At 44.4% G+C, this 27,648-nt stretch overlaps 1 protein-coding gene across 9 annotated transcripts in view; it reads right to left on the bottom strand.

Moving 5' to 3' along the window:
* Positions 1-3,722: 3,722 nt before the first annotated feature.
* Positions 3,723-27,648, bottom strand: part of TMEM241 (transmembrane protein 241) — a 113,165-nt gene continuing 89,239 nt past the window's right edge. For 4 of the 9 annotated variants that reach the window (XM_043889076.1, XM_043889084.1, XM_043889079.1 and 1 more), the window contains 3 exons: positions 14,848-14,912; positions 14,590-14,657; positions 3,723-4,091 (listed from right to left, as the gene is read on the bottom strand). In XM_043889076.1, coding sequence (XP_043745011.1) covers positions 3,913-4,091; positions 14,590-14,657; positions 14,848-14,912 — 312 coding nt within the window. In that variant the 3' untranslated portion in view covers positions 3,723-3,912. Of the gene's footprint in view, positions 4,092-4,112; positions 8,411-14,589; positions 14,658-14,847; positions 14,913-27,648 lie in introns of those variants that run through there. The other 5 variants (XM_043889078.1, XM_043889077.1, XM_043889080.1 and 2 more) reach the window with 5 other exon arrangements.

The following is a 27,648-nucleotide window of genomic DNA, read 5'->3' as shown; positions in this document are numbered from 1 at the left end:
AGGGCAGCTCTGGGGTGGAGGGCACCTGGAGTGGACGCTGGTTATTCTGCAGCAACAGTCCATTCAGGGGAGGGACTGAGAGTGCTCAGATTGGATCCACTCGAGAGGAGGAGAATGCAAGGCTCTCAACTGTGTGATGCATGAGTGTGTGCATGCTAAGTTGCTTCAGTCATGTCTGACTCTTGGCGAGCCCATGGGTGTAGACTGCCAAGCTCCTCTGTCCATGAGATTCTCTGGTCAAGAATGCTGGAGTGGGTTGCCATGCCCTTCTCCAGGGGATCTTCCCAACCTAGGGATCAAACCCACATCTCATGTCTCTGGCATTGGCAGGCCAGTTCTTTACCACTAGGGCCACCTGGGAAGCCCCTATTATGCGATGTTTCCCCAAAACTTAGTGGCTTGAAACAACTCTGCCGTATCTCATGATTTTGTGGTCAGGCATTCATGCAGGCTCTGATGTTTCCGCACCACGTGGCACTGACTGAGGTCACTTGATGGCATTCGGCTGGTAGATTGGCTGGGCCCAGAGGGTTCAGGGCAGCTCCCGTCACACGTCCGGGAGCCTGGCGGGGGACGGTTAGAAGGCTGGGTGCAGCAGGACTGTCTATGGGGCTCCTGTCACTGGTCTCTCCAGCACAGCCACCTCAGGGGAGTCAGACCTCTAAACGGCAGCTCAGGACTCCCCAGAGGCTGCTCAAGAAGATCTAGGCTGCTTTCGACTCTGCCTTGGACATCTGGCAGCATTGCTTCTATCACCTCCTACTGGCAGCCAGAATGTCAGAGCCAGCCCAGACTCAAGAGGAAGAGACAGGAACTGCAAGGTGTATAAATACCATCGGGGGATGGGGCGGGGGGGGGGGGCACCATCACAGTGCTCAGCAACCTCACCTGACTGGTGGTTACCCTACGGGACAGGGCAGGCGGTCTACAGGAGGAGCGGGGTGGAACTCACTCTGCAGAGATAAGTGGCCTAGATGCTGGTAGAAGTCTGGGCCTGTGTTTTGGCTTTATTATTATTATTACTGGTGTATTTGGATTTCTTTCTTTCTTTTTGGCTGTAGGGCATGCAGGATCTTAGTTCCCCCAAAGAGGGATCACACCCATGCCCCCTGCAGTGGCAGTGCAGAGTCTTAACCACAGGACCACCAGAGAAGTCCTGAGGCCTGTGTTTAAAATGTAAGAACTCATTCCCCCAGGATAACAACATTTTTTTTGTACTCTACTCTCCTGTCAACATTGAAGAGAAAGGCAAATTACCAAGAAAATAAATGGTTTATTTTTCTTTATATCCACAGCAGATTTGTAATAATATACCACCAGACAGAACCGTGCCTCTCTTGACAGAAATCATATTCATTATTAGGAAAAATTTAAAAAAAAAAACAAAAAACTAAAAATACCCTGGCTTTGACCTGCAGCCAGCAAGGACATGCCCCAGATAGGTCTTGACCAAGTGGATCATTTCAGGTAAAAGGGAGTGCTGGGGTTATCTGTGGATTCCTTGCCTGGGGGCCCAAGGACCCAGAGAGCCTCAAAGAATAAGAGCTAAAGAGACAGAAGTTCCTTGATTTACAGAGCTCTAGGCTCATTCTCCTAAAGGAAATCAGTCCTGAATACTCACTGGAAGGACTGATGCTGAAGCTGAAGCTCCAATACTTTGGCTGCCTGATGCAAAGAGCCGATTCATTAGAAAAGACCCTGATGCTGGGAAAGATTGAAGGCAGGAGGAGAAGGGGACGACAGAGGATGAGGTGGTTGGGTGACATCACTGACTCAATAGACGTTAGTCTGAGCAAGCTCTGGGAGATGGTGAAGGACAGGGAAGCCTGGTGTGCTGCAGTCCATGGGTCTCAAAGAGTTGGACACGACTTAGCGATTGAATAACAACAGGCTCACCCTCATATCAGAGCTGAGCATGTGCACTTGCGCATAAAAGATGGTGGTTAAAGCTTGAAGAAAAAAGCCCATGAAGAAATGGAAGCTAAAGGAAACAGAAAAATATACTGAGGTAACACCTATCCTCTGCCTCTTGCTGGTGTCAAACTAAGAAAAGACCTGAGATTTTAAAAACAATGGAATTCTCGAACGCAGTTTTTTAAAAAATCACACAAAATTCCTTTATAAAGATTCTTTAAAAAAACAAAACAAAAACTTGCTGCAAAAGTTTTTGAAGTTAGTTCCGCTAGAACAGGGGAGGGGGCTTGTTAACCATGCACAGCTCTTTCCAGCCTTAGGAATATCATTTGCTCAAATGACACTTGGAAGGACAGACATAAGATGACATTTGGACAGATGTCACTTTCTGCAAACAGGGAACCAGCCTCAGCAGTACAGAGAGGGTTTTACAGGAGCAAACTGCTGCTGCTGCTGCTGCTAAGTCGCTTCAGTTGTGTCCGACTCTGTGTGACCCCAGAGACAGCAGCCCACCAGGTTCCCCCATCCCTGGGATTCTCCAGGCAAGAGCACTGGAGTGGGTTGCCATATCCTTCTCCAATGCATCAAAGTGAAAAGTGAAAGTGAAGTTGTTCAATCATGTCCGACTCTTAGCAATCCCATAGACTGCAGCCTACCAGGCTCCTCCATCCATGGAATTTTCCAGGCAAGAGTACTGGAGTGGGTTGCCATTGCCTTCTCCATTACAGGAGCAAAAGAACAAGGAAAATTCTAAACCCAGATTTTCTATTTGATCCTGAGTAGCAAGTCTGACATCACAGATTAGGAACAAAAAGCAAAGTGCAACTATATATGTGTAAAGGTCACTCTGAACATCTTTACCTTAAATGGCAAGCAGAGAGCGGGAAAAGACAAGGAAATGAATGTAAGGTACTCAAGGTCCACAAACACTAATCTATTCCTATTTGTTTCATCTTCTGCTGCTTTTTGCAACAGCCTGGAGAAAACGTGGGAAGAATGTCCTGACTCAGCTGACCTTAGTCTTCACAAGGCCAAGAATGGACAAGGCTTGTTTCCCAGATACTGGAGATGGTCCTTCGTTACTGACATGAACATCCAATCCGGCAAGGCCTGGATCCTGCCTGGACAGGACTCTCTGGACTTCACTACCTTTGACATCTCAAAATGACCAAAACTGACTCCTAGCAGAGTATAATGTATTCAGAAAACCTCTTATGAGCAGGAATATTTACAGTTAGACATTATTTTCTTAAACCATCGTCAAGGTTCAGAATCAAATGACCATTCCATGCAAATTCATTTCTTCAGACTCCCATAAAGGCAAGATTTAGAGTTTTAAATTTTTAATCTGGCCTGAAAAATGTATTTCAGGTTCCAATGATTTGAAACCTCTTCTGAGATATAAGGGAATCACATGGGTTATGAATAAAAATATGTGTGTGTTTACATGCTTATATTTGTTTCACCATCAGGGCTTTTTCATCAGTGGTAATCATTACCCTTGGGTAATCAACAGTACCAATTTAACCTGATGGTGGGCCCAAAAGCGTGTTCAGAATTCAACACAACACACAACCACAGAAAGTCTTCAGTGCTCGAGAGAAACAGTGTCCTTGCTGGCGTCTTACTTGGCGCAGGACTCCCATTTGCGCCCCCACTGGGCCCCCGGGGGAAGCCCCCTCATGGAATTCTAGGTGTGCCCCTAAGTGAGTGAGTGTGGATTCGAGGCAAGCCAACCTGACAGCAAGGTTGTCAGAGACGCCTTCAAGGTTGTGAAATCACAACACAAAACCAAAACCACGACACAATACCTCCACTACCCGGCAGTGAAGGCTTGCTCGCTGAAGGGTGTTTAATACGGAGCAGGCGCGGCAATCCAGGTGGGCGGAGCCATCCCCACGCAGGTGAAACCCTGCGTCTCTTTCTGCACATCTGGGCGCGGGACACAGTCAGCTGGACCTGGGGAGCCTCTCGACACAGTCCATTCCCTGAAGCATCCTAGAGACCCCAGATAGTTCTTGCTGCAGCGAGCAGTGGTACCTCACCGTCCTTGCTTTCTATCACCTGGACAGCGCGGTGTTCTCCACTACAGCCTGGGAGTCCACTTTCCCCGGGTTTAGGGGCCCTTCCGCTCTGAGAAAACCAGCAAGGCCTCTCCAAATCCGCCGAGCAGGAGGCTGCGAGAAACAGCAAGAGGTCAGCTTTGCCCTCTTGGGAACCTAGAGGCTGTGGACGTGTGAAGTTGCCTGGTGTCCACCTACCGCAGGGCAAGTGATGCTTCCTCATCATGCAGCTGAGCATCCTGTCCCCTGCCCACACTGCCTGACTTCAAGTCAGGTCCTGGACTGCCCAGTCGTCCAGGGTAAACCTCAGCTGTCCCTCAGGGAGAAAGGTGACGTGTCCCAACCATCCTGACCAGGTGATGGTGACTGCACTTCCTTACTGCTCTCTGGCACAAACATAGGAGGAGGGCTTCCCACTGGTACATTTTGCTACAGTGATGGATAGGAAACCATGCATGTATCCATAATCCTATGATTATTGACAGTCTCTGAACCCTTTTATTTCATTTAGACTAACAGAACATTTAAAGACAAAATACAAATGGGGACGCATGAATTTCCCACCACAGCAGAAAGATCTACGGTCAGTGAAAATGAAAATGAAAAACAGCAGAACATAAGACTGTGAGAAAGAGGTGGATTTCACATGCCTAAAATGTAACACATTCAAAGGTTTGCACATTTTCTATTTTAAACTTCTCAGTAGACACTCGGTATCTGTCTGAAGCCCCCATCATTCTTCCCCCAAAGCACCTCTGAGGCCCAGGCTGGGCCTAGAGTAAAGGCTTGTGAAGGGGGTTTCTGAGGATGAAGTGCTCTTGTTCAGAGGTGCCAACAGCCCTTTCGATGCCACCTTCTTCTTCCTTTTTTCTCCATTTACCCCCCAGCATCCCACTCTTCCTATATACCTACTCATCATACATACCCACGCACAACACACTCATACTTGGGTAGTGGCGCCTCCATGGTCCTAACATATGTCTAAGGCATCAAATGTATGAGATACACTTAGGCCGTGTATATTCTGTTCTCAGTGAAAAAAAGTCACCTATGGGGGTGACTATGACCTAAAGATAACATCTACCATGAACCACTTCCAATAAAGGAGTGAACTAAGTGGGAACAGGAAAACAATAAGCTGAGTTCAAACTGTGCTCAGGTGTTTCTTGGTTTTTGGGGGTTTTCTTTTTGGCTGCACCACATGGCATGTGGGATCTTAGTTCCCCAATCAGAAGTATTACAAATAGTGACAATAAGTCAACAAATTCTCTCTAACACACACTGAATTCAGAATAATGTAGCTGAAGTTTGTTACAAACAAAACAAATTTCAGAGGACTTTCCTAGATATATACTCGTCATTTATAGCATTGCTTCTGGGAGAAACTGGGGACCAAATTCCAAAAGACTATTTTTTAACACGACTCCACTGGGCTTGTCCCTGGTCTAGTTTGGGGGCAGACCTAGATGCTGGTGGGTTCTATCACCTCTTCTTTTTGGATGAAGAAGGACCCAGGAAGGGGAAGCCATTTGTTCTGTACACAATGAGTGTGTGCCGTCGTGTCTGAACTCTTTGCCACCCTGTGGACTGTAGCCCACCAGGCTCTCTGTCCATGGAATTTTCCAGGCAAGAATACTGAAAATGAAATGAAATGGCAAAATTGCCATTTCCTCCGCCAGGGAAGATCTTCCTAATCCAGAGATCGAACTTGCGTCTCTTGTGTCTCCTGCATTGACAGGCAGATTCTTTACCACTGAGGCACCTGGGAAGCCTGTTCTGTACACAGGCTCATTTCTAAAGACCCACTTTTGCCTTCTAAGCCGATCTGCTGTTTCCTTCTGCATTCCTTCAAGAACACACACACCGTCTTCTTAAATCCCTGGATGAGCACAGAGTCACCGTGACCTGATGCGAGATCAGTACAGAACTTTGACTTGGGAAGTTTTATTTCTGCAAATGTAACAGGGGGTCAGTCATTTCCACTAATCTTCCTTAATCACCGGGGAGAACAGGGTTTCGGCTGGCTCTTTGCCACCCTCCCTCCCCCAGCCTTAGAACAATGCTACAGCGTAATAACCTTGCATTGCATCCCCTTGGTTTAGTGATTTAATGAAACACCGAGTGGCTTTAGAGAATGCTGACATGAAAACAAACCTGGTTCCGTTTACCGTTAAGAGCGCCAGGGAGGTGAGCTTTGATGCTGTTTTCTAAACAGCGGGAGACGCTGACACGGGGTGCAGGAATCTTAATAGCATTACAGCTGTTTAAGTCAGAGCTTTACTGAACTGTTTGCAAATCTTGTAATCCCCATCATTCCTGAAATGAACAAACTTCATGTAACGAAGGCATAAACATTCAGATTGCAGAGCCAGCCAGAAATAGTCATCACACAATTCTCTTCCAGGGGGTTATTTATTTTCAACGTCTCTCCACTCTTTCTCTTCTCTCTTATCAGGAGCCAAAGGCCCCATCTCGAACTTACATTTATTATTGTGGTGATTCAATGAATTCCTATGGAACTTTCCAGACTGAGGACAGAGACTGTATCCTTTTTTCAGCTGTAGGCCTAGCACTTAACACAACACCCAATAAATATTTGCTCAATGAGTGATGGAATTCTTATACCTGCTCCCCACTTTTCCATCTGGATTCCAAACTATTTTTTTCTCTCTTTCCTCACCAAAATGAATGCACCACTCCCTTGGGGGCTTGCTGAGTGACGATTTACAATCTGATTAATTACTCTGTGTGGAAAGGTAATGAGTGTAGTTATTCAGAAGGTCTTTCTCAGCATTTTAAAGAAGAGGTTTCAGATTCTTAATTCAGCTGAAAAACTGCAGACACTGTGATCCTAGCTGCACTTTGGGGTATGTTGGAGGAAGTTCTTTCTTTACTCCGAAATTCACTCTCTCTACAAATAGACTTCAGCAGTCTCTAAGCATTCCCCTAAAACTAAAGGCAAAGACATCTTTACTCAGAGATGATATAAGACCATTCTCTAAAGGTGAGGTTGAGACTGGGATCAAGTTGAAGTGACCATCATGTTTGTAACCCAGGGTCAATGGCAAGCCCAGTGAATGATGGGTAAAAATGAAAAGTTGATCACCAAATCCTACAAACAAAGAGGCTGTGTTTTGGTGATTCCTTTCTCTCCTTGTACTTAAACGATTTCACAGGGAAAAGCGACTCTCCTCATCTAAAGAGCATTCAAAGAGGAAGCACAGACAACTATTAATAATTCTACTCGACAGAAACACCGCTCACACTTCAGAGTTATTTTTTTTTTAATGTGTTGAGTTTTGCCAAAATTTTTTGCCAAAATTTTGCCCTTTGCCAAAATTTTGGAATACTGGGAATTCATATTGATACATAATCTAGAAAGTTGTTAATTTAAAAACAAATAACTAAGTATGAATCTGGATATTTAGATTGCTGAACTTGCAACAGATATTAAAATGCTGGGCTTTTATTGTTAAAAAGAAGATATGATAGCTGGACAAGAGCAGTTGCTTTTAATTAAAGGCTTTAAAAGTTGACCGACATTGGGGGTGTGGGTTTATCATTTTTCTTGAGTACAGGACCCACTGACTGAGCTAACAGTGCCAGACAGAGAGACAGAAAGGTGAATGAAACAACCCCTTCCTGGAGGATCTTCAGCCAGCAGGTAGGCAGGAAGTGGACACCTGTCACCTCCTGTGGTACCTGCTGATGGAGGCACACAGTGAGGGTGGCAGGGCTGCCAAGGACCTGAGCCTGGAGCTGATCCAAATCTCTAGTGCGGAGATAAGTTCTTTTAAGATCTTGCTGAAATTTCAAATGGTGTTTCCTCCACGCACCACCACAAACCTTTAGATCCGCGATTCCCAACTGTGGTGATTCTGCCAACGAGAGGAGCTTTGGCAGAGCCTGGACATGTTTTCTGGTTGCTGAAATTAAGGGAGTGTTGCTGGCCCCTGGTGAGGTGGGACTTGGGCTTGCTGCTGAAAATTCCATGTGGTGCAGGACAGCCCCTCACAGCAAAGAGGTCTACAGCACTGAGGGCGAAAAACCTTCTTTAGACAATGAGCTATTTTGTGCGTCTAAGCTGCTGCCCATCCAAGGAGACGGACAATGACGTGTACCCTGGTTTCCTGGATGGTGACCTCGCTGGGGTCTTGAACTCTGTCTACAGAACCCAGTAAGCACTTCTGGTAGAATGAATGAACATACAAGCAATGGAGGTGAGGGTGTCAGTGGTTACAGGGTCCTCAGCCTCAGCCGGGCTGCAGGGGGGTGGCTGTGCAGCTTCTACCCACCTCCACCCACTCCAGCAACTGCTGCCGTTTGGACGTGCAGGCCCAACTTATCAGCTGCTCCATATTTTTGAAAGAATCTGGAGATTTGGACTTGTACAGGGAAACCACCTGATTTCTAAATGTTGAATAATTTGAAATCTGAAAATCAAAGGGAAAAAAAAAAAAGAAACGATAACTATGCAGACAAACACAGTCGGTCCAAACCAAACAGCCTTTTGTGACTTCTGATCAGTCTAGGCTCCCACAGGGCAGAGATGGGCCATGGATTCCTGCCCAGGATCCGATTAGCCGGTCACCCAGTCATAGCCTGAACACACCCAGTCTACGGACAATGCAGACCAGCTCTGTGCAAAAGACAGGAAATCTGAAACACAGTCTGACACTCCTCTTCTGGTGGTTCACTTTGTGGTCGGAAAATTCTTTGAGGCTGAAAACACACCATCCTTAAACTCAAAAGTTCTCAAGAATCAGGAAATTCCAAAGTCAAGGTTCCTTTTGCAATGATCGCACATGCTGTTTCCTTGACTTGGGTACACACAGCCCTTCTTTCCATCGTGTTCAGGGCATACCATGAAGTCCACAGGATGTGGGACAGCCTGTAGGCACGGCTCCCACAGACGGCTGTGGGAACCTTCAGACTAAGCACGTCCTCCCCCCTGCAGAGCATCTCACGCTTATTTCTTACACTCAGTTCAACACCTGGGTTTTCGTTGTTTTTTTTCGTTCATTCTGAAATTATGTACAAAATATAGTCAATGAGAATTATTTGGGAAAAACTGCCATCAAGAATTGAGATAGTCACTATACAGGTTGCTGTTGTTGTTCAGTCACTCAGCTGTGTTCGACTCTTTGTGGCCCCATGGACTGCTGCACACCAAGCTTCCCTGTCCTTCGCTATCTCCCAGGGTTTGCTCAAACTCATGTCCACTGAATCGGTGATGCCATCCAACCATCTCATTCCTCTGTTGTCCTCTTCTCCTCCTGCCCTCAGTCTTTCCCAGGGTCTTTTCCAATCTGTCAGCTCTTCGCATCAGGTGGCCAAAGTATTAGAGCTTCAGTTTCAGCATCATCGGTCCTTCCAAGGAATATTCAGGGTTGATTTCCTTTAGGATTGACTGGTTTGATGTCCTTGCTGTCCTAGGGACTCTCAAGAGTCTTCACCAGCACCACAGTTCGAAAGCATCAATTCTTTGGCACTCAGCCTTCTTCACGGTCCAACTCTCACACCCATACATGACCACTGGAAAAACCATAGCTTTGACGATATGGACCTTTGTTGGCAAAGTAATGTCTCTTCTTTTTAACATGCTATCTAGGTTGGTCATAGCTTCTCTTCCAAGGAGCAAGTGTCTTTTAATTTCATGGCTGCTGTCACCAGGCACAGTGATTTTGGAGCCCAAGAAGATAAAGTCTGTCACTCTATTTTTTCCCCATCTATTTGCCATAAAGTGACGCTACCAGATGCCATGATATTAGATGAAGGTTAAGATATAGAAACTGCGGGAACAGTCTCAAGGGTGCACCAGGATACCTTGGCGGTTGGGTTTCTGGACATCAACCTGTCCACCATCTGTGTCCCACCTTCCCAGGAGGACAGGTGAGGGGAAGGAGGAGGGACTGGAGGGTCAGCTCCTGCCCCAGCTCTAGTTCCAAATGGCTAAGTCTCACCAAGGGGCACCTCCTGCCCCTCTGTTCTTCCCTGTCTTCCCGGGGCCAGAGGGACCAAATCCTCCTCCACCCACAGCCTGGCTAAGCCTCTCCCTTCTGCATCAGGTCCAGTTTCAAGCCCCTCCCTATCACCCCAGCCTCTCTCTCTCCTCTGTTCTTCACACCCACTGTGTTTACAAATACTATCCAAGACTTCCCTGGTGGTCCAATGGCTTAAAAACAAAAAACAAAACCACCACCACCAACAAAAACTCCACACTCCCAATGTAGGGAGCACAGGTCTGACCCCTGGTTGGGAAAGATCACACATGCTGTGTGCTAGTGGCACGGCCAAAAACATATATATATATATATATATATATATATATATATTTGAAAAAAAAAACAGTTACTATCCTACCTCAGAAATTATCTTTATGACTTCTTCTCCTGAAAACTCCTCAAGGGCTGGATGATGTCTTATGTTCCTTAACGACTTCCACATGCTCTGCATACACCAGTCACTCAATACATATTTTTTGTTAATTCACAGAAATATAACTTATAGTATTAAAAATCTAAGGCAGTGAGATTCTTTTCCTAAAAATGTTCCACTGGACATTCCTAGTTCACTGTGTCAGTCTCTGAATAAGAAATAGGGCCGATGTGTCTTGGGTAACGCTCCTTCTGTATTGCTGCCGAATCATCCAGATACTCCTTATAAATGATCAGACTGGTGGGAAGAGAAACATTAGAGGTTGCCTCAGATGGTAAAGAATCCACCTACAATGCAAGAGACCTGGGTTCGACCCCTGGGTTGCGAAGATCCCCTGGAGGAGGAAATGGCTATTCACTCCAGTATTCTTGCTTGGTGACTCCCGTGGACAAAGAAGCCTAATGGGTTACAGTCCATGGGGTCGCAAAGAGTCAGACATGACTGAGCAACTAATACTTCGTTTCCTTTCTTCCAGTCACATAGTAGCTCTAAAATCTTGGGGGAAAAAACAGTTAAATGTCTGAATCTCAGCTTCTCCATCTTTAATACAGGACTAGGGAACTTCCCTGGCAGTCCAGTGGTTAAGACTCCTTGCAGGAGGTGCTTCAAGCAGGAGGTACTTCAAATGCAGGGGGTGCGGGTTTGATCCCTGGTCAGGGAACAGAGACCCCACATGCCATGCAGCACAGCCAAAAATTTTTTTAAAAATTAAAATGGGGGCTAAATTGGAAGGTTGCTGCGAAAGTTAATGAGATATATAATATTAATATGAAAATGTCTGAAATATAGTAGTTGCTCAATAAATGGTTAGTTATGTAAATGAAGAGAAGAGATTAGGAGGAGGAGGAAGAGGATGGCGTAGAAGTATTTCTTAATTTTTCTTTTCCTTCCATTTTCCTTCTTAGGGCAGGAAGTGCCCCATTAGGGGCTCTTGAGAGAGGCTAAAAACCACTTTTGCAGAATGCCATGAGCAAAAAGATTCATTTCTGTCAGTGTGCATGGTTTAGATACAGACCTGCTCCCTGGAGAAGAGAAGGGGATGGCAACCCACTCCAGTATTCTTGCCTGGAGAATCCCGTAGACAGAGGCGCCTGGTGGGCTATAGTCCTTGGGGTCTCATTGAGTCAGACATGACTGAGCAACTAACACCATGCAGGAAGATAAGTAACTACTGACATCCCAGGGGCAGTGACTTTTCACTTTTATCCAAGAGTTGGCCCTGGCACATACTGGGTCCCAGGAAATATTTGTTTACTGAACAAGCCCCTTCCAGCCCAAAGCCACAGGAGATGCAAAGTTGCCTCTTGGACTTCCTCATCATGGCATTCCTGGAGCCTGGTCCTGCCTTTCACATTCATCCTGCAGAAACCGCATACTGATGTTTAAACTTGACACCATTTGTGTGTGTGTGTGTGTGTGTGTGTGATACTGATGTTTAAACTTGACACCATTTGTGTGTGTGTGTGTGTGTGTGTGTGAGTTGGGGTGGGAGGGGGCTATGACAGCACAAGATGGGGGGTTATTTACAAGTTAAACTTGACACCGTGTGTGTGTGTGTGTGTGTGAGAGAGAGAGAGAGAGTTGGGGTGAGAGGGGGCTATGACAGCACAAGATGGGGGGTTATTTACAAGTTGTCCTGGGAGACAGGAGGCTGCCCTGGACACATGGGGCCTAGTGCTGGCCCCCACCAACCTGCACTGTGGCCTTGGAGCCAAAGGTGACAGTTCTGCAGGTCCAATGTGAAAACCAGTGCAAAAACTGGGGGAGGAGGTGGAGGAAGCCAACCCTTAGGATTACTCTCATACCAAGCGAGGCGCTTCCCTGCTAGCTCTGTGGTAAAGAATAGCCGGCCAATGCAGGAGACACAGGTTCGACCCCTGGGTCAGAAAGATCCCCTGGAGAAGAAAATGGAAACCCATTCCAGTATTCTTGCCTGGAGAATTCCAGGGACAGAGGAGCCTGGGAGGCTATAGTCCACGGGGTTGCAAAAGAGTCAGACATGACTTAGCAATTAAACAACAACAAGCATGAGGAAAAAATATGGATTTTCTAGGACTATGACTTATTTCAGCAAACTAAATAAAATGCTTTTCTTTCCATCATGCTGGTAAAGAAATGTAAAAACCTCCAAAACTTGTCTGCAATTCAGTTCTGGAGTGCCATTCTTGGTGCTGGGAGTGGGGGTGGGTATTGCCAAACAATATATTCAAACTGGAATGGAAATAAGCATTATATAACTTCAAGTGGCCCTAGGCTTGTTTTTCTTTTTAAAACAGAGGATAAGAGACAGTGAGTAGCAAGAACCAACACAAATTATCCTCCTTAAGGTGCTGCATTAGTGATTCAGGCCATATAGCAGGCAGCCGTGGTCACAGGAAAGGAAAGCTGTGGGTCACCAGGCCAGCAGCTGGAAGCTGGGTGAAGACTTGGGAAGGACTGACCCATGCCCAGGTCGTTGAGAGGCTCATCAGGCTCGGCTCGACAAGCACCACTCAGCGTGGTTTCGCTTTATAGACAATAGAGCCCGCCTCCCTCCACACAGACTTCCCTGGTCAAACAGTGCATTGTCCTCACCATCAGGCCAAACTCGTGTGACTTCTGGCAAGTGGAGACCATGGAAACAGAGGATCTATACTTTTTACTGGATGCATTTCTGTATTGTCGTAAATGTCTCCTACTGAATCTTTATCCATTAGGAACTTATCTCTCCTTCAGTTGATAGATTCTGATTCTGAGAATTGACTCAGGTTTGGAAACTGGCCAAGGATCGTCACTTTAAATTAGGTAAATGACCTCTGCCTTCTGCTTATCCATTTTTGATATATTTCTATTATAACTTGTTAAGCAACAGTCTAGATGACTCTCCATCCTTGTCCTAAGTCAACCCTACACTGACTGCCTTCCAATTTTGCTGCCTATTATGGCAGTTTTGACTACCTTGCTTATGGTGCAAATAGCATACATTACTATATAGATTTAAAATACATAAGTATCGGGACTTCCCTGTTGGTCTGGAGGTTAAGAAACCACCTTCCAATACAGGAGACGTGGGTTTGATCCCTGGTCCTGGAACTAAGATCCCACATGCCATGGGGCAACTAAGCCTGCATACAGCAACCAAGACCCAGCATAGCCAAAAATTATAAAATAAAATACCTAAGTATAAGCATGCATGCCAAGTCGCTTCAGTCGTGTCCAACTCTTTGCAATCTTATGGAAGACAGCCCACCAGGCTTCTCTGTCCATGGGATTCTTCAAGCAAGAATACTGGAGTGGGTAGCCGTTCCCTTCTCCAGGGGATCTTCCCAACCCGGGGATCGAACCTATGTCTCTAATGTCTCCTGCATTTGGCAGGTGTGTTCTTTACCACTAGTGCCACCTGGGAAGCCCTACTGAAGTACATACCCCCCAAAATAGCTTGATTTCCCTACTGATTGAGGGGAGCAACAGCAGTCCTAACAGTTTAAACTCAGCATCATTCCCCATCTCACCTTTACCCTCCCTGAAGATGACAACCACAACCCTTGGTGATCATCATGTAAGCTGGTTTGAATGTTAATAAGCTGGAGTAGATCGAAGTCTTAATGTGGTCAGTCACCGATCAGCAGTCTGTGTCCAGGGTTCAGGGGCAGACCCCTAACACCTTACTTCCACACAGCAGACCAAGGAACATGATTTTAAAGTAGGAGTGTGTGGCAGCTCTGCTCAAAAATCCTTGGGTCACTCCTCCCCGCCTCCACTCACGGTAAAGCCAAGCCCTTATAATGGCCTTTAAGAACCCACATGGTCAACCACCTACTACCTCTCCAGCCCTCATCTCCTACCACTCTCACCCAGCAACCTGCTCTGGTCACATTGCTCCTTGAGCAAACCAAGCACCCTCCCACGTCAGGGCCTTTGCAATTTCTGTTACCTCCCAGTGTCCCCAGGGCTCACTCCCCCACTTCTTCAGGTCTGTGCTCAAATATGGGAGGGAGAGGCAGTGCTGTCTTTAAGCAAATGGGTGAGTGGGTGAGTGCATTCTAAACAAGGATGGTTTGGAGCTTGTCTAAGAGAAAAATGAATTGAAGGATCAAAGGAAGAAACACAAACATAGTCACAGTTAAAGTTATAGTTACATATTTATAGTTACACTTATAGTTCTATATACACACATAATTAGTGGTTCACCCACCGTGGTTACTCTTGTGTGGATGAGTGGCTGAAAGGTGTCCTGGTGAGGTTCTGCTTCCTGAATGCTGGCTGTACCAGATATAATATATTCAGTTTGTGAAAATATTCATGATATAAGCACTCTTCTGAATGTATGTTTATTTATATGTCCATAAGACATATACCCCAAACATGCACACTAACATTTGAGAGCAAATATTAGTATCCCAAGGAAACCCAAAGAACTTATTTTCCTCTCCTCTCTCTGCTAAAGACTTACCATCCCATGGTTTCCTTGGTCAGAATTATATCAAACAGCAACATCGATAAGCCAGACGTGATCATCTGCAGAAACAATTTCAGCAAAAGGTCATCAGAGCAGCAGGACCCTGGTGACCTTCTCCAAAGCCATTTTTTCACACATTTAGTTGGTGGCAGTTCAGATCCCAGACATCACCTATGTCTTCCCACTCTGTGTCTTTCCCATCCCCCCACACTTCCTAGTCCCCAGTGTTTCACGGAAAATGCTAAGTCCTCATCTATTTTGAGATGAGAATCTTCAAAGAAGCATTTAATTTCCAAATTTTTCAAAAGAGGAGGCACACAGCTAAGATCGTACTCCTCTCTCTCCAGGGCAACAGCAGAGCAAGAATACCTGTTTCCATCTTATCTCAGCTGCACAACAAGAACCCCCAGGGTCAGAAGTATCCATTCACCCATTCCCAGATCCTCCAGCTAAAAGCCGAGGTGCTGACCCACCTTTGCCAACAGCACTGTCTCTCGCCCTGTCCTAATGTCTCTGTCTTTCTGGCCCAATGCTCACATTCTGAGAAACCAGGTTCTTGCTAAGAGAGGGAGCAATGAAATCATTAATTATTTGCAAACATCTAGGAGGCAGTAAATGGGTTTCCCTGGTGGCTCAGCACTAAAGAACCCACCAGCAACACAGGAGGCAAAAGAGATGAGGGTTTGATCCCTGGGTCGAGAAGATCCCCTGGAGAAGGACATGGCAACCCACTCCAGTGTTCTTGCTGGAAAATCCCATGGACAGAGGAGCCTGACGGGCTATGATCCATGGGGTCACATACAGTCAGACCTGACTGAATCAGTGACTGAGCAGAACACAGGAGGCAAAGGAGAGAAAAGAGTTACTCCACATTTGTCAGAGCTAGAAATTCAAAAAAACCTCTTAGAAGTGGCAGTAATGGGACTCAGACTCCCGAGATGCCTCTAAAAAGTCAACACAAAAAGTTTGGAGAACCAGCCGGCTCAGGTAAAAAAAAATTTTTTTTTTCCCCTCTCCCAGGATTCTGTACTCTGGAATGCAAAGCAGCTTCTGTGAGGAAAGTTACCCTAAGAACTTGCTTCTCTGCAATGAGAAGAAGTAAAATGCAGGCTGTATCAGGACAGGTCACTCAGGCTGAGTGTCCTCAGAGATATCAACTGCCATATCACTCAAAGGGATGTCATGTCCTGTCTTGGAGGCCTCTTCAGGTCCCAAGATGGGAACAAGGCAGCAAGCAGATGGTCAGAAGAAGGGAGTATGGAGTATGGCGGTCCAGTGTTTAAGAATCCATCTTCCAATTCAGGGGACATGGGTTCAATACCTGGTCAGGGAACGAAGGTTCCATGTGTTGTGGAGCAACTAAGCCCATGCAACCACAACGAATGAGCCTGTGCACCATGACTAGAGAAAGACCACACTGCAAAGAAGACTCAGTGCAGCCAAACATGTTTTTAAACAATTTAAAAAATAAGAAGGAGGCAGTATGTTTGATGAGTCTCATCTTCACTCATTTACCATCTCAAAAAGAAGCCTGGAAATATAAACCTGGAACTCTCAGTATAGAGACCTTGTGAGATCTTAGAACCTTTGTAATAGCTTTTTCATTTAAGGTCACTTTCTATTTGCTCCCCTGTATCAATTTGCAGCTAAAAACCTTGACAACAAAAAAGAACCTGTGGTGTCTTCAGGAACAAAAAAGAAGTGACAACAAAGTCAGAGAAACAGTTGCAAAGCAGAACACAAAGGACAAGAGGAAATATTTCTCAAAATGAAAACAGAGTGCTGGTTTTTATCTTAAAGAGCTTTTATCTCAATGAGTAGCTCTTCTTCCCCCATCCTCCCCTCTTCTTGTTTGACATTTTATTTAGGACTTTTGCATCTACAGTCATAAATGAAGTGGGCCTAAAATTTTATTATCTTGCAATGCGATTGTCTAGTTTTGGAAACAAGGTTATACAAATCACATAAGTTAATACATCAGCCTCCCTGCTTCTTTTTCTGTAAAGGATAAAGATGGTCTTTACTGGGGTCTCCACTCTGACCTGACTGCCCCTGGACCTGGCGGTTCTAGTTGAAAGTGAAAAGTGAAAGTGTTAGTCACTCAGTTGCATCTGACTCTTCGTGACCCCATGGATGTAGCCCACCAGGCTCCTCTGTCAATGGGATTTCCCAGGAATAATACTGGAGCGGGTTGCCATTTCCTTCTCCAGGGGATCTTCCCGATCCAGTGATCAAACCCAGGTCTCCTGCATTGCAGGCAGATTCTTTACATCTGAGTCACCGGGAAGCCCTAATTGGGGTGGCCTTTAATGGCCACTGTCCTAATCAAATCCTCTCTTTCTCCTGGATTCAAGTTTGTTATTTTCATTTTTTTCCAAAAATATTTTTCATCTAGGTTTTCCATTCATTAACATTCAGCAGTTTGTAGAAACATTATTCTATCTCATTTGTGCCCATTTTTATCATCTTCCCTTTTATTCTTACTTTTTTTTTTTTTTTTTTTGTGTAATAAAGTTTTATTAAAGTATAGAGAAAGCTTCTGACATAGGCATCAGAAGGGGGCAAAAGAGTACCTATTCTTACTTTTATTATCATTTTCTCATACTTTTTTTTCTCTTTCCTTCTTTAGTCTCAACCAAAGTTAATCTTAATCTCATTAATCCCTCTTTACTTTTGCAACTTCCTGCACATTTCATGGGAGAGTGCCAACAGAGATTTATTTCTTGGGATTGCTGAAAAAGCCTCTCTTGTACTGAGGGAGGTTAGAGATGGCAGCTTGGCATTAATGGAACAACTCATGAAATTTCTGAAGACTTTCTTAACTCTTCACCATTATCTTCATCTCCTTTACCCTTTTTACCAGCTCTTGTTTTTTTGCCAACTTTATTGAGGAATAAAGTTGGCAAATGTAACTGTATATATTTCAATTGTACACCATGACTGGATACACATATATATACATGGCCTTCTCTGACTGGCTTCTCTAATGGCTTTTTTTCCCATTTATTTTTATTAGTTGGAGGCTAATTACTTTACAATATTGTAGTGGATATCTAATGGCTTTTTAAAAAATATTTTTATTTATTTGATGGTGCCAGGTCCTAGTTGTGGCATGTCAGATCTAGTTCCCTGACCAATGATGGAACCGGGGCCCCCTGCCTTGGGAGCTTGGAGTCTTAGCCGATGGACCACCAGGGAAGTTTTTCTGGTGGCTTTTTCCATACAACTTTCAGTCTCCTCTGTGACACTGTCACCTCCCACATACCCTGCAAAAGTCACAGCCACTTACGTCTCCAGCCCTCTGCAGGTTTCTTTCAGCTCAGAAGGAATCTCGTCTGCTGTGAGATAGACAGCTGGCCTGCTTGTTCCTATTAACCACACCTTTTGCCAAGAAAAACACCTCTGAAAATTTTCAAACCAGCCCTGACTTGAAAATAAGGTTGGTTTAGTAGCCAGACTGGTGCCTTTCCATCTGCCGCTTCCTGGAAACGTTTGCATGGTCCCCTGCCTTTCTCCTGGGCCCCTCTTTCAAACATGTCTATATTTTCCCCTCTCGTGGAGCAAATTTTCTGCTGGCTGAGACACTCAGTGAAATCTCACAAAGGGATCTGTCTTATTTCTGTAGGGAATTTATAGTGACCTTGTTTGCTCTGTAACGCTCCTGCGGAGTTAGATGGGCCACTTTTTAATCTATTTCCAGAAGGACCCTTAGTTCCTTAGGTTTCTCTGCTTTTGGTTGTTTTTTTTTTTTTTTGATGTGAACCATTTTTTTAAAAGTCTTTATTGACTCTGTGGGCTTCCCAGGTGGCGCTAGTGATAAAGAACCCACCTGTCAATACAGGAGATATAAGAGACATGGGTTCGATCCCTGGGTCAGGAAGATCCCTTGGAGGAGGGCATGGCAACCCACTCCAGTATTCTTGCCAGGAGAATCCCATGGACAGAGGAGCCTGGCGGGCTACAGTCCACAGGGCTGCAAAGAGTTGGACACGACTGAAGCGACAACGTTCTCACATGCATTGAATCTGTGACAATATTGCTTCTGTTTTTTATGTTTTATTTTATTGGCCATGACGCATGTGGGATCTTAGCTCCTCAACCAGGGATTGAACCCCTACCCCCTGCATTGGAAGGTGAAGTCTTAACCATTGGACAGCCAGGGAGATCCCTTCTCTGCTTTCTTTACTTCCATCACCATCCCCAGCCATCAGCTCTCTTTTTAAAAGCATTTCTCATTCCCCCTGCCCCTCACCCCCTGCCCCATCCCATGTGCGTGTGTGTGTGTGTGTGTGTGTGTGTGTGTGTATGTGTGTATTACACACACAGTCACCAAATTTCGACCACTTCACAAAAGTCACTGTATAAGGGATGAATAGCAGCCGGTCACACTTCACTGAGGGGCGGACACTGGGCGGGCGGCCAGCCCAACGTACCCACACACCGACCTCACCCTGTAAGAACTTCAAATTCATGCCTCAGCAAATCGACAGATTTCCGTATGCCATGGGCCTTCAGGGCTGCTTGAAAACACTTCAAAGTGTGAATGATAAACCTGCTTGTGCCAAGAGTCCACTTCACTTCTAAATCCACTGAGGAACAAACAGAAGCCAGGAATAGCTGACTATGCAGGTCTGGGTACTGAATGTCTCTCTCACAGGCAACTGAGCGCAGAACTTGAGAGGTGCAATCGACTCCCTAAGCTCAGAGGTGGGGAAACTGTGACCCAGAGACGGTGTGTGACTTGACTCCAGGGCCTGGCAACTTCATGCCAGGGAGCCATGGAGCCCCGGCTCTGACTCCCAGGTCAGCTTCCTCTCATAGCCAGAGAGGACCCAAAGGAGCTCCATATAGCCTTTTTGACAATAAGAATCCACTAAAGGCCAGGACTCAAATATCTGCAAACCCATGTTTGCAGCAGCATTATTCACGATAGCTAAAATCTGGAAGCAACCCAAGTGTCCATCAAGGGATGAATGAATAAGCTAAACACAGTATATGCATACCATGGAATATTTTTCAGCCTTAAAGAGAAAGGAAATTTTGACATATGCTACAACATGGGTGAACCTGGAAGACATTAAACTCAGTGAAATCAACCAGACACAGATAAGGACTGTATGATTCCACTTATATAAGGTACTTAGAACAGCCCATCTCATAGAGGTAGAAAGCAGAATGAATTTTACCAGGGTCTGAGAAGGACAGGAGTGGGAAGTTAGCATTTAATGAGTACAGAGTTTCAATTTAGGTTGATGAAAAAATTCTGGAGATGGATGTCAGTAAAAGCATAAACTTTTTTTTTTAACCTTTAAAATGGCTAAAATCTGCTCATGAGAAAGACTCCAAGTTACTCTTGGGACTTGCCATTCAAGAGATGGGAGTAGCAGCCATTACTGCCAATTATTGTTCTTGCGTTCGAACAGCATTTTTAAAAATACAAATGTTTCCCCAAAGAAGAAAGAGTCCTGTGGTCTCAGGAATGTCTCCCTTGCGCACACGCAGACCTGGATGACAAACACCAGGACCTGCCACAGTCTGGGCTGCCAACAACAGCAGAACTCAATACATTGTGTCAACGGCGGGGCTTTGAACTTCCTGGCTTTGTCAACGGATGTCACAACCTCTGTGTTCTTTAAACAGATTTTGGTATTTAAAGCAGATCAGGTTTGTTTTTTAAACATTCATTTCGATCCTGAGACAAATTTCCTGTTTGTTTAAAGGAAAATAAAGAGGAGCAGTTGTTAGTGGGAACCTGCCAGAGTCAAGGATTTGGAAGAGAATCAGAAATTTAGCTTTATTGTTTATTATTGTTTTGATGTTGTTGTTGTCTGTTGAAATACATGTGACTTAAGGAAAATGTGACCAAGTCAGCACATGTATGAGGCCCTTCACCATAACTGCCCCAGTTTCAGCCAGGCACCTCCCACGTAAACAGGTTATAGTTTTTCCAAACACTGTTGCATCCCATCTCTTGCCTTTGCCCAGCAAGTTCTCTCCACTTGTAATAGTTTCATAGGCTCAAACAATTCCTACTCACGTTTTGAAAATACATTTCTAGAAATCTTTTCCTGACCCTGACCGCCATTCACAGATCCAAGTGGATCAGGATCTTCTAGGGGCTTCCATAAACCCTTATCATTGTACATGCCAAATTCTACTGAAATGGTAGTCTCCCCAACCAGGATGTGAGCTATTCATCTTCTTATGTTCAGGGCACAGCAACAGAGACTTGCCTATGGTAAGTGTCTGAAACGTTTTATGCAAATACACTCAGTCATCAGAGCTGCTAACATAACCCCAAAGGTCATGATGTTGTTGATTTTCAAATCAATTTTCATATATTAGGGACCATTGGAACCCAGACCTGAGAACCATAAAGATAAACCCTTGGTCCCTCATCTGTGTTTCTTTGACCAATTATCTCCACTGAGAAGATCTGAGGCTGGTTCTCTGGCTCCAAGTTTAAAAATGTCAGAGAAGATTCTGATTGGTCCCCGAACCACCTGACTATGGTCTGGGAAACAGAGTAAGGTAAGAACATGGAAGCTCACCCTTGAACTTCACGGTGGGAATGGAGGAAGGAAGGGAAAGTGCTGGGCAGAAAGAAGGGCAGCTGTCTTCTATACCCTTAGCATCAACACCATCTGGGAGCCTGGAGGACTGGAGGAAAGGCTGGATCTCGGGCTCCACCCCAGACTGCCTGAGCACCATCTACAAGGGAATAGCCCTTCCTCCCCTGGTGAGATGCATGCACGCTAAAATGTGAGGAATTCTGCTTCATACTGTTCAGCTCCAACACTGTCCAGATGGTGCTGTCCCATCTCCAGAGATGGGTGGACTCCAGCTTTCTCACACGCTGTAGACACATGTGTCAGACCGTCCTGGAGTCCATCTGTGTCACAGATTCACATGTGAATGTTACCAGCGGCGCCTGTCTTTTAGGTTCAGGGGTAAATCTAACAAAAATGTATAATCTGAGAGCAGGCTCTCTTTTTCACCTAGGACTAAAGAAACTATTCCAAATCCATTAGACAGAAACCACAGCTAAAGCTGACAACTCTGCTCATTGTTTTTAAAATACTGAATTAATTTAATATCAATCCTGTGATTTATTCCAGGATCAGTGTAATTATTAATGACAGACAAATCATGCTAAACTCCAGGCACAGCCACTAACAATGTCTGGTATCACCTCATTAAAATATACAATTCACCATTATTTTTCCAGGTATTAAAAAACAACACTGGGATTTCCCTGGTGGTTCAGTGGCTAAGACTCTGAGCTCCCAGTGCAGGGGGCCCAGGTTCGATCCCTTGTCAGGGAATTAGATCCCACATACTGCAACTAAAAGCCAGAGCAGCCAAGTAAATAAAAATGAACAAATATAAAGTAAGAATAACATGTCAATGTATGACAAAACCCACTGAAATGTTGTGAAGTAATTAGCCTCCAACTAATAAAAAAAAAAAAATTAAAAAAAAAAAAAGAACTAAAAATCCCCCCCCCCCAAAAATAAAGTAAGAATAAAGGAATAGCGTGTTCAGACTATCTAATTTCTCCCTTAAATTTCAACACTTTAAAGATGTCATTCCCTATCTGTTGGTATTCATAGTTTCAACTGAAAAGTCAATTACTTTTTAAATTTGAGGTGTCTTTTTCCTCTGGTTGATTTTAAGATTTTCTCTATCTTTGACTTCCAACAGTTTAACTAGGATATGCCTAAAGATACTTACTTTTCTTTTCTCCTAAATATTTATTTATATATTTGGTTGTGTCGGGTCTTAGTAGCTACATGTGGGATCTAGTTCCCTGACCAGGGATCAAACCCAGTCCCCCTGCATTGGGAATGTGGAGTTTTAGCCACTGGACCATCAGGGAAGCCCTGACACTTACTTTTCTTTGTATTTTTTGTTTGGGGTTTGGTGAGATTCTTGAAGCTGTGGGTTGATGCCTTTCAGCATTGTTAGAAAATTCACAGCTATTATTCCTTCATACATTGCTTCTCTCTTCACCTTCTAGAACTTCAGTTACCTATATATTAGACTTTGAGAATTTCCTCCATGTCTCTCACGCTTTTTTCTGTACTTCTGAATTTTTTCTCTCTGTACTTCACTAATTCTGTAACACTAAGTCCAGTCTGTTCTTAGACCCATCCACTAAGTTATTAATTTGACATATAGTTTTTCAGTTCAGTAATAACTTTGTTTTTTTTTACAGATTCCAATTTTGCAATGAAATTCTATCATTTAACTCATATTTTCCTCAATTTTCTTTAACATATTCTTCATAGTCACTTTAAGTTATCACTAGCTCTAAAAATCCAGATCCTTTGTGTTTACATTCTCAGTATTTTTTTTACTTATCAGTCAGTGTTCCTGACTCTTCACATATCTACAACTTTGAGTTTTTATGTATTTATTTTTTGACCATACCAAGCGGCATCCAGAGCTTCTCTGACTGGGGATCAAACCTGTGCCCTTGCAGTGGAAGCATAGTGTCTTAACCACTGGATCATCACAGAAGTCCTCTACAACTTTATATATCGAACACTGTATATAAAGGAACTATAATCAAGGATTGAGTGAATCTGATGGGCTGTAGCTCTGCTGCTGCTGCTGCTGCTAAGTCGCTTCAGTCGTGTCTGACTCTGTGCGACCCCATAGATGGCAGCCCACCAGGCTCCCCCGTCCCTGGGATTCTCTAGGCAAGAACACTGGAGTGGGTTGCCATTTCCTTCTCCAATGCATGAAAGTGAAAAGTGAAAGTGAAGTCACTCAGTTGTGTCCAACTCTCAGCGACCCTATGGACTGCAGCCTACCAGGCTCCTCCGTCCATGGGATTCTCCAGGCGAGAGTACTGGAGTGGGTTGCCATTGCCTTCTCCGGGGCTGCAGCTCTAGTAAGGCTCAATTCACCTCTTCTTTACCTAGCCCTTCAGGTGTGGCCCTCCGAGACTTATGCTTAAGAGCTTGATCTGTCTTCTCATTCCTGTAAGTTCTGCCTTTCAAAAATTTTGACCTTAGCTTCTTAGCTTCTCATCCCATACAGATTCAAAATTTGGCAACAGTCTTTAGGTGAAGACTCATCATATATTTGCTTCAGGGTCCTCTTTCTAGCAAGATTTTGTCTCTCAGAGAAGGAACTTATGGTTGCCAGGGATGAGGGGAAGGAACAGTTAGGGAGTTTGGGATGAACATGTACACACTGTTATATTTAAAATGAATAACCATCAGGGACCTCTGGATAGCACAGGGAACTCTGCCCAATGTGATGTGACAGCCTGGATGGGAGGGGAGTTTGGGGAAGAATGGATACATGTAGGTGTATGGCTGAGTTCCTCTGTTGTCCACCTGAAACTATCACAACATTGTTAACTGGCTATACACCAATATAAAATAAAGAACTAAAAAAGTTCGAATGCTGCTACAAAAAAAACACCAAAAACAGAATTTGTTTCCTAGTACCCCCAATATTATGAGCTTTTGCTTTGCCTTCCTGGGCGAGCCTGCATCCCCCAGAACTGCTTCAGAGCTCAGCAAATGTCTCGTGGGAACACTGGACTTGCCTTTGGGGCTCCTCTTCTTTCCAACCCATCAAGCCAGTTCCACACGACTGCCAAAAAGATCTGCTAGTTTCTCCTTCCCACAGAATATTTCCTCTTCTTGGACTAAGTCAGATCCTTAGGCCACACCCAGAATCAACAATTATCCTTCATCCTCCAACCCCACTCTGGGAAAAACAATAACCTGTGTTACTTAGTATACCTAGGCAGGGTTCTTCCTTCTCTGGAAATATATCTAATTTGGTTCTCATTGCCTTCATAGATCTTGGATTACTTTAAAAATATGATATTTTGCAATTGATTTGTTTTTCTCCCAGTTGTTTCAGTTGAATGTTGGCCTGTCACAATGCACAACATTCTACTCGGAAGCAGAGGATTTCCCCTTGTTACACAGATGAGAAAGCTAAGACGCAGAGAGATGGTAAGGCATTGCTTTTCAAACCAGGTTTGGCTGACCACAATTTCCCTAGAGCCACCTAGGATGTCATGGTGGGGCGGGGTGGGGGGGGTTGTTCTTAAGAAATAATTTTGTTTATTCATTTATTTATGGCTATGCTGGGTCTTCATTGCTGCTCAGGCTTTTCTCTAGTTGTGGTGAGCAGGGGCTACTCTTTAGTTGAAGTATGTGGACTTCTCACTGTAGTGGCTTCTCTTGTTGCGAAGCACAGGCTCCAGGGCATGTGGGCTTCAACAGTCACGACAAGTGGGCTCAGTAGTTGCAGCTTCCTGGGCTCTAAAGCACAGTTTCAGTAGTTGAGGTGCATGGACTTGGGTGCTCCTCGGCATATGGGGTCTTCCCTGATCAGGCATCAAACCCCTGTCTCCTGCACTGGCAGATGGATTCTCTAGCAAGGTGGGGTTTTATTTGATTTGTTCTGAACACCTTCCTGATCAGTAACAATCATATTAACTCATCATCACAATTTTAATTGGCTTTGTCTTTTTATTATAGTTTAGGATCTTGTATGTAACGGCCAGCAGCAACAGGACTTTCTCAAAGGCCCAGTCTCCTTCTCTTCAGACACAGAGTCAGATATGATGCAATTGATGATGATTAATCGGGCAAACTGGAGGTGAGAGGAACACACAGTTTTCTTTCTTCATGATTCTCTCTGCCTAGGTGGAGGAAAACCTTCTGCCTTTCATCCTTTCAATCTCTTCCAAGATCACTCTAGTGGAAAAAATTATTCATCTGATTGTACACTTGATGAGGCTCATTACGCTAGTTAGTGGGACTCCAGTGCTTTAAAGGCAAGAATCCAAACTCCACATGGTTTATTTCTTCTTTGGAATCCATGCAATAAAATTCTCTTTACCCTCTGTCTCCACCTGTTGGGATGGGAGTGGAGGGTAGAGAGGAAGGCATGCCTCCTACAAGGAACAGAAAGCGTTATGTCTCTAAACCAACGCTGAGTTTTTCAATTCCAATTTGTTTCCCACTTGCCTTGTCCATATGTTCTCTTTCTTTTTTATTAATACAATTTATTTATTTATTTTTGGCTGTGTAGGGTCTTCGTTGCTGTGCATGGGCTTTCTATAGTTTCAGAGAACAGACGCTACGTTCTAGTGGTGGTACGCAGGCTTCCCACTGCAGTGGCTTCTCTTGTTGCAGACCATAGGCTTTAGGTGCACAGGCTTCAGTAGTTACAGCACATGGGCTCTGTCATTTCAGCTCCCAGGCTCTAGAGCACCGGCTCAGTAGTTGTGGCACATGGGCTTAGATGCTCCGAGGCATGTGGGATCTTCCTGGATCAGGGGTCAAACCCGTGTCTCCTGCGTTGGCAGGTGGATTCTTTACCACTGAGCCACCAGGAAGTCTCATATGTTCTCTTAGTCTACATCCCAAGAAGGGAGGATAAATGGACAGAAGAATTCAAATAGCAAAACTCTGATATCTTTAACACATGCTGTGTGCTGAAAAGACCTGTGACTTTTTATACCATTTGGCACTGGTCCTTTGGTTTCACTTTTAGAAACCTGTGGACCTTTGGACCTTCTATCTGGGACCCACAATCTTCCTGGATCAGTAGTGCCAGAAAGTATTGGTTCTCCCTGAGAGCTGGGAGACTTTTCTCTTGAGTACTCAAACATTTCTCAAGAGGCTGTATTAATATCATGTCCGCTGAAGCGGTGTTCCTTGGCACCTGTGGGGTGGTGCCTTTCATCTATCTCTGTGGGCATTCCACTTCTGCTCATCCTAAATTATCTAATTTTGTTGGTTGTTTTGTTTTCTATAACATACTATAATTCTTTAAATAAAAGGGCTATTGGGACTTCCCTGGGGATCCAGTGGTTAAGATTTCGCCTTCCAGTGCAGGGGGTGCAAGTTCAGTCCCTGGTCAGGAAGCTAAGATCCCACATCACTCAGGGCCAAAAATCAAAAACATTAAACAGAAGCAGTACTGTAACAAATTCAATAAACACTAAAAATGGCCCACATAAAAAAAAAAAAAATCTAAAAAATAAATAAATAAAGGGGCTACAATTTGCCAAGTATTGCTTCTTTTTTTTTCCCCCAAGTATTGTTTCTTTGCAAGAAGTATAAAGGGCTAAATTATATAATCAGAACATCCAATTGTTGAAGACAAAAGAAGAATTTGAGACTACTCTAATTTTCCTTCAAATTCAATTCAGTGACAGCCTGGTATAGACTCGATAGATTCTTCATTCTAGTACTTTTTTTCAACTTTTTCAGTCTCATTCTATTCAGGGTGTTAGTCACTCTGTCATCTAGGACTCTTTGCAAGCCCACGGACTGCAGCCCACCAGGCTCCTCTGTTAATGGAATTCTCCAGGCAAGAATACCAGAGTGGGTTGCCATTCCCTTCTCCAGGGGATCTTCCTGACCCAAGGATTGAACCCAGGTCTCCTGCATTACAGGCAGATTCTCTACCATCTGAGCCACCAGGGAAGCCCACTCTATTCAGTAAATGCACTCATCTACTGAAAGACTTACTTTTGTAAAGATGGATTTCTGCCAAAGTTATTTTTCAAACTTTTGTCCTATTGATTAAAATGTTGTTCGGTCTCCCAGCTAAGCAGTTACTCTGTGCTTCTGGAAAGAAGAGGACCCAAGTGTTTTTATTTTCTAAGTTATTTTGATTCACTCACAGAATGGATCTAATCACTGCCATCAAATTTTAGCAATAAAATGAATTTAAGCTCAAATGAGCTTTAAATAAAAGCACCATAATTATACTTACTCCAAGGCCATGAGGATTTTTTTTCAATCT

The sequence above is a fragment of the Cervus elaphus genome, chromosome 27 (genome assembly GCF_910594005.1).
Source record: "Cervus elaphus chromosome 27, mCerEla1.1, whole genome shotgun sequence".
Taxonomy (NCBI): Eukaryota; Metazoa; Chordata; class Mammalia; order Artiodactyla; family Cervidae; genus Cervus; species Cervus elaphus.
The sequence above is the reverse complement of the archived record's forward strand: the minus strand, read 5'-3'. Positions and strand labels throughout refer to the sequence as shown.